This window comes from Helicoverpa zea, chromosome 10, assembly GCF_022581195.2.
Source record: "Helicoverpa zea isolate HzStark_Cry1AcR chromosome 10, ilHelZeax1.1, whole genome shotgun sequence".
NCBI lineage: Eukaryota > Metazoa > Arthropoda > Insecta > Lepidoptera > Noctuidae > Helicoverpa > Helicoverpa zea.
This window is the reverse complement of record NC_061461.1, coordinates 13,043,765-13,056,943: the sequence shown is the minus strand read 5'-3', so window position 1 is coordinate 13,056,943 and position 13,179 is coordinate 13,043,765. Positions and strand designations below refer to the sequence as shown.

At 39.3% G+C, this 13,179-nt stretch overlaps 2 protein-coding genes across 2 annotated transcripts; one reads left to right on the top strand and one right to left on the bottom strand.

Annotated features, from left to right (window-relative positions):
• Positions 1–1,625: 1,625 nt before the first annotated feature.
• Positions 1,626–9,275, bottom strand: LOC124633635 (cathepsin L). Its single transcript, XM_047168919.1, has 6 exons — positions 9,126–9,275; positions 7,615–7,917; positions 6,042–6,204; positions 3,066–3,271; positions 2,554–2,752; positions 1,626–2,120 (listed from the first exon to the last, which is right to left on the bottom strand). The coding sequence occupies exons 2-6, from the start codon at positions 7,908–7,910 to the stop codon at positions 1,959–1,961; spliced, it is 1,026 nt and encodes a 341-aa protein (XP_047024875.1). The 5' UTR covers positions 7,911–7,917; positions 9,126–9,275; the 3' UTR covers positions 1,626–1,958.
• A 293-nt stretch (positions 9,276–9,568) lies between these two features.
• LOC124633634 (probable ATP-dependent RNA helicase DDX10) lies at positions 9,569–12,805 on the top strand. The gene is made up of 3 exons (XM_047168917.1): positions 9,569–9,786; positions 10,399–12,536; positions 12,626–12,805. The coding sequence occupies exons 1-3, from the start codon at positions 9,658–9,660 to the stop codon at positions 12,774–12,776; spliced, it is 2,418 nt and encodes an 805-aa protein (XP_047024873.1). The 5' UTR covers positions 9,569–9,657; the 3' UTR covers positions 12,777–12,805.
• Positions 12,806–13,179: the final 374 nt, after the last annotated feature.

Sequence of the window (13,179 nt, the reverse complement as noted above, 5' to 3'; positions counted from 1 at the left end):
GTAAAACCAACCTAGTTATGATTTGATCAGGGGTCCGATTCTCCAAATTTTACTTAAGCGACATACGATTCACGTTCGACTGAGATCCAATCCCGACTCAATTACAAAAACTGCTATTGCGATCATATTGCGATTCGATTTCTATTCGATTTTGACATTATTAACTTAGGAGAATCGGGCCCCAGGTAGGTAGGCTATGATGCCTTTGACGCGTACATTAAGTACTAGCTGTTGCCCGCGACTTCGTCTGCATTCTCGTGCATTTAATCGTTCATTGCTCATCCCCCGGTGATAGCGTGATAATATATAGCCTATGTGTTGAACCGGCCCCCAGGTAATAGTCATGCAAAATTTGATTTAAATCCATGCAGTACTTTTTGAGTTTATCCGGGACAAACATACAGACATACAGACAAAAATTCTAAAAACTACATATTTGGGTTCAGAATCGATTATGGATCACTCCCCAAGTATTCTTTAAAAAAAATATTCAATGTACAGTTTTGACTTTCCTATCATTTTATTATATGTATAGATGAATGGACACACAGAATCGGTGACTCGCAATGATTGCTAGTTGTTTAGGTTAAGAGGACGAATTGGAATTTTTGACGCCAAGGATCTCAATTTTTCTCAGTAAATACAAAACGGATCAAAATACAACTTGGTTACCTGAAAGTTCATGATATAAATCTTATTTTGTTAGACGTCAAAACATGATTAGATAACTTTTATAACAGAGAAAAATATATCAAACATACCTCTTAAAAAGAGATTCACATATTATGGGCAAACGGGACCGATTTAAGCCTCTTAACTTTTTTAGTAGTTGAGTATATACTCTTTAAAATTGTAGAAGGAATTTTTATCAAATTATCATTTCTAAATAATAAAATTCATCATCATCAGCCTATAGCAGTCCACTGCTGGACATAGGCCTCTCCAAGTGCACGCCACTGAGATCGATTTTCGGCTGCTCGCATCCAGCAATAAAAAAATAAAATTACAAAACCATTTTGTCGCTTACGACTTTTAGTTATAAGCTAGCGCGCGTATTGTTATCCTCGGCCCGCTCAGACGCTCCGACCCCTTTTGGCGCCTTAGATGCGCGTGCCGGTTATGGAATTATTATTGACCAATTCGTCGCCTTAAAATAAATTACACATAGTGGGTAATTTACAATCAAAGTGTATTTGAATATTAATCACTTCGTTGGTCCTTATTCCCTGATTGGGCCGAAATAGCTTTGCGTGTTTTAGAAACGTACACAAAGTAGCCCTGTGCCTGGAATTTGGTGATTGATACTGCCTGTAATCTCTCTCCAGTGGTGTCTGATCGCCGTTCCATGAGGCTATGTGATTGAGGGAATGGTGAGTGCGCTTGTGTCTGTCAAAATGCTTGTGCAATATAACATATTATATTATGTCCTGCGCAGTGCAGCTGGCTATATAATCTCCTTATGCCGATGAGAACAGTCGCCGTGAACGACCATCGGATAAGAGGACATCATCATCATATTAAAAAAAATGTTATTTTTTTTCAAATTGGCCATTTTGACCGTCATCTCACGGTAACATTAATTATGCTGAAAATAAGTGCAGTATAGAGAAATAAAACAATGCATGTAATAAAAATATGTTTTGTATTTAGCTCAACAACTTTACAATGACGCAAGATAACTTTAATATCACAAGTGTTGCTCCACGCTCTAACTTACTATATGTTCATAAACTTTACACTTAACTCTAGCGTAACTTATCTCTAGTGACACGCGTATTCCGGAATGTGTCGACAGTCCGCAGTGACAGGCGCTGTGTCACTGCTGTGTTGCCATCTTTCTCACCGATACCCATTGTTTATATTGAAATTGAACACAGTTTTTAGGCAATGTGTACATTGGGAAGGTTGGTAGTATCAGTTCGGCATAGGAGCGGATGGCGGGTGCGGCAGGAGGCCCACTACACGAGCGGGTAGGAGGCGCTGGAGGCAATGCCGCAGTGGTTGTTCTTGTTGCGCGCCATCTTGATGTAGCCGAGGTCGCCCCACGTGCGGCCCCACGAGTTCTTCACCAGCCAGTAGTCGCCGCCCTGCTCGTCCGTGCCGTACCCCACCACCATCACCTGGACAACACATCACATTACTGTTACATTCTTATAAGTTTCTTACAGTTCTACTTCATTGCCTATATCTACAATACAGCAGTATTGTTAAGTTTTATGCAGGTCATATCGCCAGGTCAACTTGTAAGTTTATCATTTGCGGTATTTCGGGCAATCACAATGCTAAAAATGTCGGCCATTTCATGCCTTCCAATTCCAAGCATGAGCGAGACCTTTGACTTTGTGTGTTTATCATCTAGAGATAATAACACTAACTTGGCCGTACTTAGTCTTTCTGTTTTATGCCACGATAGGCACAATTTGGCCTATTTACATATCTGGGACAGAGCAACTTCTGTACGATGATATTGCAAGTTTCGTGCTCGGGACACATGTGAACATGATACCGTTATCAAGGCTGTGGGATACAGTAAGAGCTAGCAGTGATACGTACTCCGTGGTCGAGGTCTGTGGAGGAGCAGTTCTCGTCGTAGTAGACGCCGTCGGAGTAGAACTGGAAGCTCTCCTGCGAGGCGTCGATGGCGACGGACACGGGCCCCACGGTGGCCACGGCCTGCATCAGCTTCTCCTCGTCACCCTGAGGGATGTCCACGAAGCCGACGTCGTCCGCGCCGGAGTTCTTCGCGTTGTACCTGCAACCACATCATTTAGCAAAACTACCCACGGCTACGGAATATTGTAAGTGAATAGGTGCTTTGAAAGTGAAGAAGAACCTAAGAAGTTATGTTTCCTTCCCCATTCCTCATCCTCATACATCCTCAAACAAGGTTGGTTTGGCTTACGATGAGGAATGAAAATGATTATGGAAGGTCTTGAACATAAACGCGGATAGCCGGTTTATGAGAGACGATATGCCTGGAAATAATGTTAGGTAGGTACTTGTAGATGACGTCGGAAAGAAAACTATGGAAGGGCGTGAGGATGATGAAGATAGGCGTCTCTCACCTGCACTTGTCATCGACGCCCTCATAGGGGTAGGCCTTCTCGGTGTCGATGCCGCCGTTGTCCTTGATGTACTTGAAGGCGTTGTCCATGAGGCCGCCGTTGCAGCCGTTGTTGCCGTACGCGGCCGAGCAGTCGATCAGGTTCTGCTCCGACAGCGACACCAGGTACCCGGTCTTGCGGAAGTGCTGGCCCTCGAGCGCGCCAGTCTGTGCACCACATTCACGGTCAATTAGCGTCATTACAACAACAGAGGATATCTATGCGATAGATAATTATGTCTCAAATAGAGGAAACGTTGATCAGTAAAGGTTCGTATTGTGATAAAGGTTTAGCAATAAACAACTCCATTCAATGTGGTGACAATGCGGTGGAATGAGATAAATAGCTTTACATGCCATGAATAGTTGTAGCTTACAGTGTTGCACGCGTCCAACAAGTGCCCCACGAGTGCCTTCAGCAGAACCTCTATTATAACTTCAAGCTCGCATGCTTCCATCAATAGTTATTTGTGTTATTACAACAAGTGAGCAAACTTGTTGTTTGCTGCGAGTAGGTACAGATGTTGAATCACGATCAATCGAAGGGTTCTGTTGAATCACTAGCATAGCGAGTGATTCCAGAGTGGAATCTTGAGCGAGCTGCGAGAGTTCAAACATGTAGGATTTTACTGCTTAAAAACAGTGAGCAAAATTGATTTTTAGCTACCTATTCACTCAGTAATGAGACAAAGTTTGTATTTAAACTTCCTTGTGGAAAATAACAAAATATTATTATATTAACTAATAACAACCCACCACAGATAGCTAGCTAGGTACTCTTTGCTCTGCTCTGACGTCATGTAGCACGCTGCTGCATAGATATTATTACCGTACTGCAGCTGTCGTTAAGAAGTAGGTAAGTAAGTATTTACCTCTTTTTCAGAACGGACTTCCTAGAACTGTTAGCCATTAAACATAATGATCTGCTTATGTGTAAGATAAAGAATGTCAAATGGGAATAAATCTACATAGTTTATTCAAAATGGTATTTGAATTGACACAAACAAATAAACACTTGCCTAAATAAATACAGCAGTATTTATTTACACCGAAGTAAGTAGGGAATGTAATATTTTTAAACTATACGTATAGGTGGTACTCAATGTGGTATGGGTAATTAGCTAGGTATCAATCGATGTGTCATCATCGCGACCGAGTCACTCACTAACGCTGAACAAAACATTACACATTGTAAGTACTTAGTTAAATAGAAGCATTTGTCACATTTATCCGAAACTAATGCAAAGTATATCAATAAACTGTAAATATAGTTAGTTCATTGTTTGACAATAATTAAATTCATTGTGATGTCGGTCACTTGGGTCACGGTGTCACCCAGAAAATGCGTCATACTGAAACACTGTACGGGTACAATAAAATCTAATTAGGTATTCTGACTGAAACAATGGACACATAATAAGATTAAGCAAAACACGTGAATGCGACTTCGGCAGGAATAATTTATTTTTTCACGATCTTCTTAGATGTAACAGAGCAATGGGAAAATGTATCTGCAAATCGAAAATAAGGGATCATCTCAATAGCCTTTTCAAACTAGTAGGTATCAATGTTTTTTTTTTATCCCAGTTATCGGGCTACCTTTTAAGTTGGTGTTATGTACCCGTTTCTTATTACACCGATTGTGCGGAGCTGCGGTTGCTACATAACAGTTATCACGTTGCTATTATAACTTGGGGGCGTATGCATGACACTTGATACGTGTGTACCTACCTATTGGAACTGGGTCGATGGACGCCCGACACAGATGTTAGTCGCATCACATGACTGACGCACTATCAATTAGATAATGTTATTATTATCTACTTATGTATATTGAGTATGTTATATTATAAACTAATAATTATATGAGCTGAAGTTTGTAATCTATATCTACATTTGTTTGGCGTTCTGTGATGATAATGAAAACGTGTGTAGAAAACACGGATAACAAAAAGACTATTGTGTAGGTTTTGTTTAATATAAACAAAGCCTAAAGTAATATAGCATATAAGTAGGTAGTAATACCAACCAACTTCTGCCAGCGGTTTCACCCACATCCCGTGGGACCTCTCTAAAAAGTAGCCTATAGCCTTTCTCGATAAATGAGCTATCTAACACTGAAAGATTATTTTTCAAAGCAAACAAATAAAATCAGCAGCTTTAGAACATTAATTGATTAGCAATCAATTCATACCATGTCCATGGTCCATGCAGGTCTATGGAGTCTCTTTACGCTATGAGCATCATGTACACCACAAAGTGCTTAGTGATGATATACCCACACCGCCAATATAAATGCTGAGACAACATTTTTTAATACATATACAAACAAAGGTCCTAATGTTTGGTGAATTCTACATGATTCATTATCATCATTATAATTATGTAGATATATTAGTTAATTGATGTATTCAGCCAGGCGATAATTTTTGTTTTGCTTTTGTACATAACAAAGAAGCTAGGTAGGTAGGAAATTAGGTATACATGCTAATAATCATAAGGAAAATGGCTAGAATGTTCACAAACACGTTGTGGAACTAAACAGTTTATATCGTGCTGTTCATAACTATTGATTAAATTGCTTTTGGGTATTGAAAATGTACGAAGGCGATTACAATGACCAAAGATTTACCTACTGTAGAAAAAACTTATTGGCGTTGTTTCATTACTGTATTGAATTTATAGTCGGGTAGCTACATTCTACAGGTAAGACACACACTGTTGTTGCATGCTAGAACTAGTCTCTCTTTATTCAGCGAGTGACCCGTTTTTAAGTATCCGAACTAGGAAGGGGCCCGCTACATTTGTCGCACCATTGTGCGGTCAAATAGCAACAGTGACCTAATTCCAACTAAGTACTTGCTTTGGTGTCAGAAGAGATTTTCGAGGATTTGTACAATGATGATGAGGATATTCCAGTAGTACAGATATGACTTACCGTACTGAAGGCCCAGCAGGAGCCGCACTTGCCCTGGTCCTTGACCTCGGTGACGGCGCCCTTCTTGCGCCAGTCCACGTGGTCGGGGTAGGTGACGTGCGCCGGCGCGATGAACGTGGCGGGCCGGGACTCGCGACCCTTGCCGTGCACGGCCTTCGGGTGCCTGAACGTACAACAATCAATCCACCAATGACGTATTCCAATTACTATTTATTTGTCATCATCAAATAGGTACATGGATTTGGTAGTTACAAATTAGGTACATTAAACATAGAGATGACTGGTGGCTGATGTAGGTTTAATCCTGTATTACAGGACACCAGGGGCCCGATTCTCCTAATTTTACTTAAGCGCCATTCGATTCACGTTCGACTCGATTCGACCGAGATCCAATCCCGACTCGATTACGGTTGAAGCGTATGTGGTATTCCGCTATTTTTTCTTTGAAATAAACGTTTTTATCCTTTTGTGTCATTCAATAATGAATCATTTTGTCTGCAAATGATTTACGATTGCAAAATGATTATACAGCAAACTACCGTATAGACCAAAATCACCAAAATAGCACACCAATCGCACACCAATCAAATGTCAATCGAATACGATTGGTCTTTTATTAGTAGCAGAATGCCCGATATGGTTAAAACTTCTATTGCGATCATATTGCGATTCGATTTCTATTCGATTTTGACATTATTAACTTAGGAGAATCGGGCCCCAGACTTTACCCTCCGCCAATTTACACTACATTACAATTAACGTTCGAAATAACTGTACAACGTCTGGGTATAAGAAATCGGCCCTACCATGATGAGCTTGACACAGAAAAATCTTGAAATGAAGTAGGTAGGTAAACTAGACTAGCAGGAGAAAGTCTGCTTAGGCTCCGATTCATTATCATTATAAATTGAGTCTTCTTTTTAACAAAAAAAATAATAAACAGGGGAGTAAGAACAACAAAACCGGCTATTCGAAGGTGTTTCTGTACATAAGATATGGTAGTTTTGTTGATATTGCGGAGTCGTGCGAGCAGCTCGTGGAACAATGACATTGACACGGTCGAGCCGCGCGACCCTCTACGTTTGTTTATCATCGACATCGCTATCATTACTGTATGACCTATAAAGGAAACTATTCCAACAACGCAATCAGCTGTAATCCGAGATGCTTTACAAAACAATGAACTTGCTTGTGCCTTGCTTGCTTGTGAAGTGCGCAGCAAATACTTATTATAATTTATTCGTTACCCGATAAATCAATATTAATCCAATGATAATGTGATCGGGCTGAGTCATAATATGGAACGTTAAATAAAACAAAACAATGTTAGATTTCGAAAATTACCTTTCCGGATTTAGCAGTGGAACCGCAAAAACTATGGCAATACCTATACTTATTAAATTATTATTCAAGAAGAGTAACAAAAACAACGTTATATTATAATGTACGAGGTAAAAAAGAGGATAACGATTCTATACGATTCAAATAGAACTAACGTCCAACAGCTTACATTATGAGCACACAGACGAGAGACAGACAGGCCATAGGCAATAAGCAGGCAGATGATACTCACTTGAGGGTCTTGTTGAAGCCGTTCATGACGTGCACGAACTCGTGGCTGAGCATGTCGGCGTACTTGTTGGGGCGCAGCTTGTAGCTGACGGCGCCCTGCTCGAAGCGCTGGTTGTGCTTGGCGATGCGGTGCTTGTTCTCCAGGTAGATCTTCATGCGGAACTTGTCCTCCACCTCGCTGTCGTAGCGCTTGCTGTGCTCCAGCTTGAAGGCGCTCCACTCCTCGCGCACCAGGTCCAGCAGCGACACCGCGCACGCCGCGCCCACCACGCACAGCAGCACCGCTATACTCTTCATCGTTACGCTGTTGCACACGGACAAACGTTACACTTGTGTTACAGCTTGTTGGTGGTGATAACTGCGCGCGAAACTCCTTGTCGCATTATTCTTTATTAGCACGTTGCATATATATGCAACGTGCTAATAAAGAATTTAAAAAATTTCAGGTACATTAATAAGTACCTACATAATGTTGTTAAAACTAGTTGACCTCGTAACAAAAATCATTTAAGAGGTAGCCGATGAAATCAATTGATGAATAACAAAGCGTTTACGGAACCAATCATAATTTTACAGTTTAGATATAGTCACCAAAAGTATATAGTCTAATCAAGTTTTAGTACCTATTACAATATAATGAATTTATTTTTATGTGGGTAGGTACATGTCATTTTCGTGAAAAAATTACCTAGTGAAGTCTAGTTCTGCAGTGGGAAGTGGTCGATGTTAATTAACGAACGATGATGGAATATTAATACTGGCGTGATATACTTACAGACCCACACAAATGTCGCTACTCGCGCCTTACAATACTGAGGAAGTGAGGGCAGTTAACCAAACGATAGTTCTTTGTTTTCAAACGAAACTGGAACCGTAAATTATATTGACTAGGTGACGAGGCAAAGCGAAAAAAAATTGTGCTGGTTTTTCCCGTACGCTGTTAGTTGAAGAGTTTGTTATAATCAATAAATTTTATTATTAAGACATAAATGTAATATCTTTTATTAAATTAATTTTGACTTGACCCTAAGACGACCCTCTGACCCTTGAATGGTTACAAAGATCGGTTAGAGGTAGGTATCTTTTAGGTTTGTAATTAGATCCGACTGGGTACCTACATAATAAACATTTTATAGAAAAGAAGGGTCAGTGGGTCGACTTAGGTAGGAAGTAGGAAGATACCGTCACTAATCGATATTATAAATCTATATTAGAGGTGCTATATATTTTTTTTAAGATTTTGATTTTGCTAAGTTGTTAGTTACGAGAAAAGTTGGAAGAAATTTATTAGTCTATCTACCGCTAATGTGTTGGAATCGTTTAGGAAAGTAATCTGTTAACGCAACAAAGAAATCAAGGTACCTATCGATAAACAACAACACGCGATCAAACTACGCTCAAGTTGGCGTGAGATGATTCAACACAAAGGAGGTTCTTCAACACCCTTGGCTCACTCCGCCACTCCGCTAACGTTCAATTATTATAAAATATATTAAGTAATGCATAACTTACCAAATTATTCTAATCGTAGTCTTTTAATGTTAACGCAACAATAGTTTTAAAATTCACGAGTTTAATATTTTATTTATTTAACTGATGGATTCTAAATCAAGCGTCTTTACACGACCGCGTCGCAATCGTTTGCAGTATTATAGTGTATAATCTATGATCGTTTGTGCGCTTCTTATTCGCTGCGTCATGTCGATATATTTATCTGTGACTAGGCACGTGCTGCAGTTCAGCATTGTTATCGATAAAAAACCTGTTTATTATACATGTATATTCATGCGTAAGAATTAGTTTACAGATATTTTTATATTATACTATATAAAAGCTTTTTTAGAAATTCGTGGATTGATTCACAAAACCGATCATTGCGTTTTATTTAATGACGTCTTAACGCATGCCTTTTGAAAAAAGTTCGTCTGACATAAGAGACTGACAACTGTCACTGTCAGACAGTAATTACGTCAAATCGCATGCTGCATGCTTGACTGATGTAGCCTATAATACAGAAGATGTGTTTATGAATAAATAAAATACAATGAAACAGGATACAAAAGAGCAGAAGAAGCAAAACAGAGGAAAGAAGCTGCAGCTTTACAAACCTAGGAAGAAAAAGAGCGCTGAGGAAGATGCTGCCATACAATATCTACAGGCTCAATATGATAGGGTAAGTGAAGTTTTATTAAATTATTTTTGGATTTCCAAGTATAACCTCCTTGAACTGAACTTCCTTAAGACGACCCACTGACCCTTCAATTTAAAAACTGTTGTCATGAAAAGCTCGTGGCTAAGTAACAGCCGACAACACATCGAGTCAATCGATCATAAGTAACAGCCGACAACACATCGAGTCAATCGATCATAAGTAACAGCCGACAACACATCGAGTCAATCGATCATAAGTAACAGCCGACAACACATCGAGTCAATCGATCATAAGTAACAGCCGGTTAAGCAACGCTTAGTACAATTGGCTCGTGCTGGGGTGACCATCACGTCGTGCCGAGATCATGATTTGGAAAGCATGTTAAACTGGTGAGATGTTCCGGGTAGTCAGAAGCTAGAAAGTCTGACCAAAGGGTGTGCAAGTATGTATTGGTAAACTTAAGTCAGATGGTGGACTTAATGTTGTTATTGGTGTAAAGAACAAACCATTAATAACCACAAACTTCTATTACATATTTGGAACTTTATTCCAATTCCAAAGTTTCATGAATCTCAATTCTGTTCAATAAAAGTATATTTATTAATTAATGACTTCTTTGTTTTGAATTTACAGATAAATCCAGCAGAAATTAAAACATTTAAAGACTTCCCACTGTCACAGAAAACTCTCAAAGGTCTAAAAGAAAATAATTATGTTACTCCAACTGAAATACAGAGACAAGCTATTGGTTACGCTTTGCAAGGGAAAGATATCTTGGGTGCAGCCAAAACAGGCTCAGGGAAAACATTGGCCTTCTTGATTCCTATTCTAGAAAACTTATTTTGTAAGAAATGGACTAGACTGGATGGAGTTGGAGCCTTGGTCATATCTCCCACCAGGGAACTGGCATATCAGATCTACGAGGCTTTGAGAAAAGTAGGACATCTTCATGATTTCTCAGCTGGCCTCATTATTGGTGGACAGAATTTGAAATTTGAACGGAAAAGAATGGATCAGATCAATATATTGATTTGTACACCTGGCCGTCTTCTGCAGCACATGGATGAGAATCCCTTGTTTGACTGCAGCCACTTACAAATTCTTGTTTTAGATGAAGCTGACAGATGCTTAGACATGGGCTTTGAGACAACAATGAATGCAATCATAGAGAATTTGCCAGCTGAGAGACAAACTCTCTTATTCTCTGCCACACAAACTAAATCAGTGAAAGACCTGGCTCGCCTCAGCCTGTCATTCCCCACCTACATAGCTCCACATGAACAGGCTGAGACTGTCACCCCAGACTTGCTGCAACAAAGTTATATTATTTGTGAAATTGATGAAAAGATTGGGATACTATGGTCTTTTATTAAAAACCATTTGAAACAAAAGGTAATAGTGTTTATGGCAACTTGTAAACAAGTCAAATACACATATGAGCTGTTCTGCAAACTGAGGCCCGGCATCAGCTTGCTCGCTCTCTATGGCACATTGCATCAAGAGAAGAGGGAGAGGATCTACAATGAGTTTTGTAGGAAATCAAATGTTGTTCTGTTTGCTACAGATTTAGCTTCTAGAGGACTTGACTTCCCTCGTGTAAATTGGGTTATCCAAATGGATTGCCCTGAAGATGTAGAAACATACATTCACAGAGCTGGCCGCACAGCCAGAGGATTTACTGGTAAAGGAGAAGGTTTGTTGATGCTTCTGCCCCATGAGGAGAAATTAGTTGAAGACCTGCAAAAGAGTAAAATACCTATTGATAAAATTCAGGTAGATCCATCAAAAGTAGTTGCACCACAAAGGAAAATAGAAAGTCTTCTGTCTGACAGTACTGAGCTCAAACAGAGTGCACAAAGGGCTTTTGTTAGCTATCTGAAGTCTGTATTCTTGATGAAGAATAAAGAGATATTTAATGTCCAACTTTTAGATACAGATGCATATGCAAGGTCCTTGGGCTTAATAGTGCCTCCTTATATAAAATTCTTAAAGAAATATCAATATGCACACAAGAAACAAGCTGAAGAAAGTGAAAATAATGATAGCATTGAAAAATTGAAAGCCAAAACTGAATCTGACGGCGACTCTGAACAAACTGAGGAGGAAGAGCCAAAACCAGAGCTCGACAAAAAACTAAAGAAGCAGAAAAAGAAGGAAGCACTCGTTAAATTTGACTTTCATAATGATGCAGACAGTGACGAGGAAGACTTTTTGCAAGTGAAAAGGGCAGATGTGGATGTAGGTGATGAGCCAGTTGAAGAACCACAAACTACTTCAAAGAAAAAAGCAAAACCTCTCACAAAGGCAGCAGTTGCTAAGAAATTGTTAAAGAAAAAGATTAAAGTTAATACAACAGTCAAGTTTACAGATGATGGAGAAGCAATAGAAGATGAAAAGAGAGATGTAAAATCAGATCTGGCAAAACAATTCTTGAATGAGAATGTTGGAGGTATTGATATAGAAAAAGCAAAAGAAGTATTACAGGAAGAAGATAAGTTCGACAAGATAAGGTTTAGAGAAAAAGTTAAAGCTAAACACAAGGAGCAGAAACGAAAACTTAAGAATAAAAAGAAGGAAGAAGAAGGAGAGAAAGATGACTTTGGGTCACAATCCGAGTCTGATGGACCTGACCTGTCATGGCTTCCAGACCCTGATAAGCACTATGGCAAAAAAGATGGTAGTGATGAATCTGGTAGTGGACCTGAGGATAGTGGCCCTGAAGGATCAGATCAAGATGATGATGAATCTGAAGTGGACCAAAAGTTCCACAGGTGGGGATTTTTATTAGTTCAGTTTTACTAGTTCACATAGTTATTAAATTAAACTAAAATTATAAATAAAATATATCAACTTTTTGCAGGCCACCAAAGCGAAAACTGCTGGAGAGCAAGGGTATACCACAGGCTAGCGTGACGCCGCGCAAGGTGAAGAAGGTTCAGGATATCTCCGCATCGCTGTCTGTCAGCGAGGCCGAGGCGCTCGCCATGCAGCTGCTACAAGCTAAACGATGACTTCTGGTCAATTAAATGTTAATCTGATACTCGAGACTATTACTTTAATAAGAAGTTACCTCCCCCACCTATACCCTGAAAACGAAATATTGATTGGCTATTCAAAGTATTGTAATCTAAATAAACAAAATTATAATATGAAAATTATGCTATTAAGTTTAGAGTTTAGCAAGAGAAAAGCTAGTAGTGAATCAGCAGTTATTGCAACCAATTAAAAGTTGTTGCAGGAAATAACTTTTAAAAAATTTCAAATATTTGGGCTTGCGGTCTCGTAAGTTAATTGAATTGCGATAAACAGTGGTCTGTGTTATTCTGATATATTAAAGTTATGTAAAATCAAAATCCAAACGTTTTAGCGGAAAAGCGCGACATACAGTTACTTTTGAATATAAAAAATCTGTTA

What these genes read in the sequence shown, in the direction of transcription:
- LOC124633634 (XM_047168917.1), top strand. Translation starts at nt 9,658, where the DNA reads ATGAAACAGGATACAAAAGAGCAGAAGAAGCAAAACAGAGGAAAGAAG. An exon ending in TACAGGCTCAATATGATAGG is followed by an intron (nt 9,787 to 10,398) that starts GTAAGTGAAGTT and finishes TTGAATTTACAG; the next exon opens with ATAAATCCAGCAGAAATTAA. An exon ending in GTGGACCAAAAGTTCCACAG is followed by an intron (nt 12,537 to 12,625) that starts GTGGGGATTTTT and finishes AACTTTTTGCAG; the next exon opens with GCCACCAAAGCGAAAACTGC.
- LOC124633635 (XM_047168919.1), bottom strand. Translation starts at nt 7,910, where the DNA reads ATGAAGAGTATAGCGGTGCTGCTGTGCGTGGTGGGCGCGGCGTGCGCG. An exon ending in CCTGCTGGGCCTTCAGTACG is followed by an intron (nt 3,272 to 6,041) that starts GTAAGTCATATC and finishes TGTGGTGCACAG; the next exon opens with ACTGGCGCGCTCGAGGGCCA. An exon ending in CCACAGACCTCGACCACGGA is followed by an intron (nt 2,121 to 2,553) that starts GTACGTATCACT and finishes TGTGTTGTCCAG; the next exon opens with GTGATGGTGGTGGGGTACGG.